Here is a 1,952-nt window from a genome sequence, read left to right as displayed (position 1 = left end):
TTTATTTGAAAATATAGAGGTTAATACTATAATATTACAAAAGGTTAGAATTAAAGACCCTTTTCCATTAAAAAATGTATTTGTGAAACTTATAAGAATTAATTACAAGATAGAGCAGCCTGAAGTTTTGAGGTATGGCCTGTAATGGAAACATAATAGAGTTTATGGCCAGGTAATATCAGACACCCTATTATCTTTCCATGTTTAGAAGGACATTGACAATCTCCAAAGAATTAGTCTGATAAACACAAACACAGATAACAGAAAGAATCTCCAGTATGCATGGATTTTCTAGAACTATTTCCCCAATCAGAGCTTGGGTATAAAAAACATCTTGTGTAGCCTCTTGCGAATCTCCTTAGTTTTGATGGAATAGATAATTGGATTGAGCATTGGAGGCACAAAGAGATAGACCAAAGACATAAACTTGTGCACATACTCAGGGGCATGCTTCCCATATCGATGAACCATTGATACACTAACCATGGGCACATAGAAGATGAGCACAGCACAGATATGTGATACACATGTGTTAAGTGTCTTGAGCCTCTCTTCCTTGGAGGCAATGGCCAACACAGAGTGCAAAATGAGCACATAGGAGAGAAGAATGAGCACTGAATCTACACTAAAGGTAGAGATGACAACAAACAGGCCATATATGTTGTTGATGGTGGTATCTCCACAGGGCAGGCGGATCATGTCAGGATGCAAGCAGAAGGGGTGGATCAGGACATTGGCCCTGCAGAAGGGCAGCCTCTTCAGGAGGAAGGGAGATGGAAAGACCGTGCAAAAGCTGCGGATGACAATGGATATGCCTATGTAGGCTACACGGGCATCAGTGAGCACTGAGGAATAGCGCAAAGGGTTACAGATGGCCACATAGCGGTCAAAACTCATGGCCAGCAGGATCCCAGATTCTGTCCAGGAGAAAAAATGGATGAAGAACATTTGGGCCAGACAGGCATCAAAAGCAGTCTCTGGAGCATGAAAACACATAGAAGCCAGGACAGTGGGCAGTGTAGAAAAGGACACCCCCAGGTCAGTGACAGACAGAAGGGACAGGAAGTAGTACATTGGCTGGTGCAAGCTCTGCTCCTCCTTGATGATGAAGAGAATCAGGGAGTTGCCTAGGATGGAGACAGCATAAAGCAGCAGGAGGAGGGCGGCCAGCCAGTGCTCCAGGCTTTCCAACTCTGGGAAGCCCATGAGTGTGAAGCTGGTGGTACTTGAGAGGTTAGTCCCCAAACTTCTCATCGTAGTTTCTGAATGCCTTTGAGGGAAATACAACCATAGTGAATTGAGGACACATGGTGGAAAAAGTAACAATCAGAATCAACTAGTGTCTTAGAGAAAAAGGGACAATGACATGTAGATTCCAATACCGTGGACTGTGGGAAAGGTAGAAAGAAGCAAATTGCATTTCAGACCTCTACTCTCTGCAGTATCCCTATGTCTGCCATGGGTTCCAGCTTGTTCTCCAAAGAAATCCTTAGTCTCTTTTTTGAACATTGTCCCTGCTCTCCCTGTGTCTGTACTCTTTACACAGGATCTAATCTTTCCCTAATGATGGAGAATGACTTTTTCTTTCTACTTGTTCCTAGCTATCAGACTCTTCAGTAAACGAGGCACAATGCCTCTTAATACTCTGCACCTAATGACTCCTGCTCTTTCTTCCATATTCTCAGCTGCCTCTCCCCTCTTGTCTGCACACCACCATCACTCCAGGACCTCATCTTCTCTTCGTTGCTTGAGCCTCCCACTCATCCACCGAGTCCATCACCTCATACCCTTCCACTGCTGATTGCTCCCGGTGTTTCTGATCTATGTCACCACATGTTCTTTCTCTCTGTTCAGATGGAAGATTATCAAATTGTAATCTATGTTAGATTTACTTGAGTAGGTTTTTTATGGGTTCTTCTTACACATACATAACGGCAGACATTCTATGCTTG

General features: G+C 43.6%; 1 protein-coding gene across 1 annotated transcript; it reads right to left on the bottom strand.

The window, feature by feature from the left end:
- Nucleotides 1-309: 309 nt before the first annotated feature.
- Nucleotides 310-1,254, bottom strand: LOC113191333 (olfactory receptor 51I2-like). Its single transcript, XM_026401041.2, has one exon. It carries the CDS (start codon nt 1,252-1,254, stop codon nt 310-312), a length of 945 nt encoding a protein of 314 aa, XP_026256826.2.
- Between the last annotated feature and the right edge of the window lie 698 nt (nt 1,255-1,952).

This window comes from Urocitellus parryii, chromosome 4, assembly GCF_045843805.1.
Source record: "Urocitellus parryii isolate mUroPar1 chromosome 4, mUroPar1.hap1, whole genome shotgun sequence".
Classification (NCBI taxonomy): Eukaryota; Metazoa; Chordata; class Mammalia; order Rodentia; family Sciuridae; genus Urocitellus; species Urocitellus parryii.
This window is presented reverse-complemented; position numbering and strand designations above follow the sequence as displayed.

What these genes read in the sequence shown, in the direction of transcription:
- LOC113191333 (XM_026401041.2), bottom strand. Translation starts at nt 1,254, where the DNA reads ATGAGAAGTTTGGGGACTAACCTCTCAAGTACCACCAGCTTCACACTC.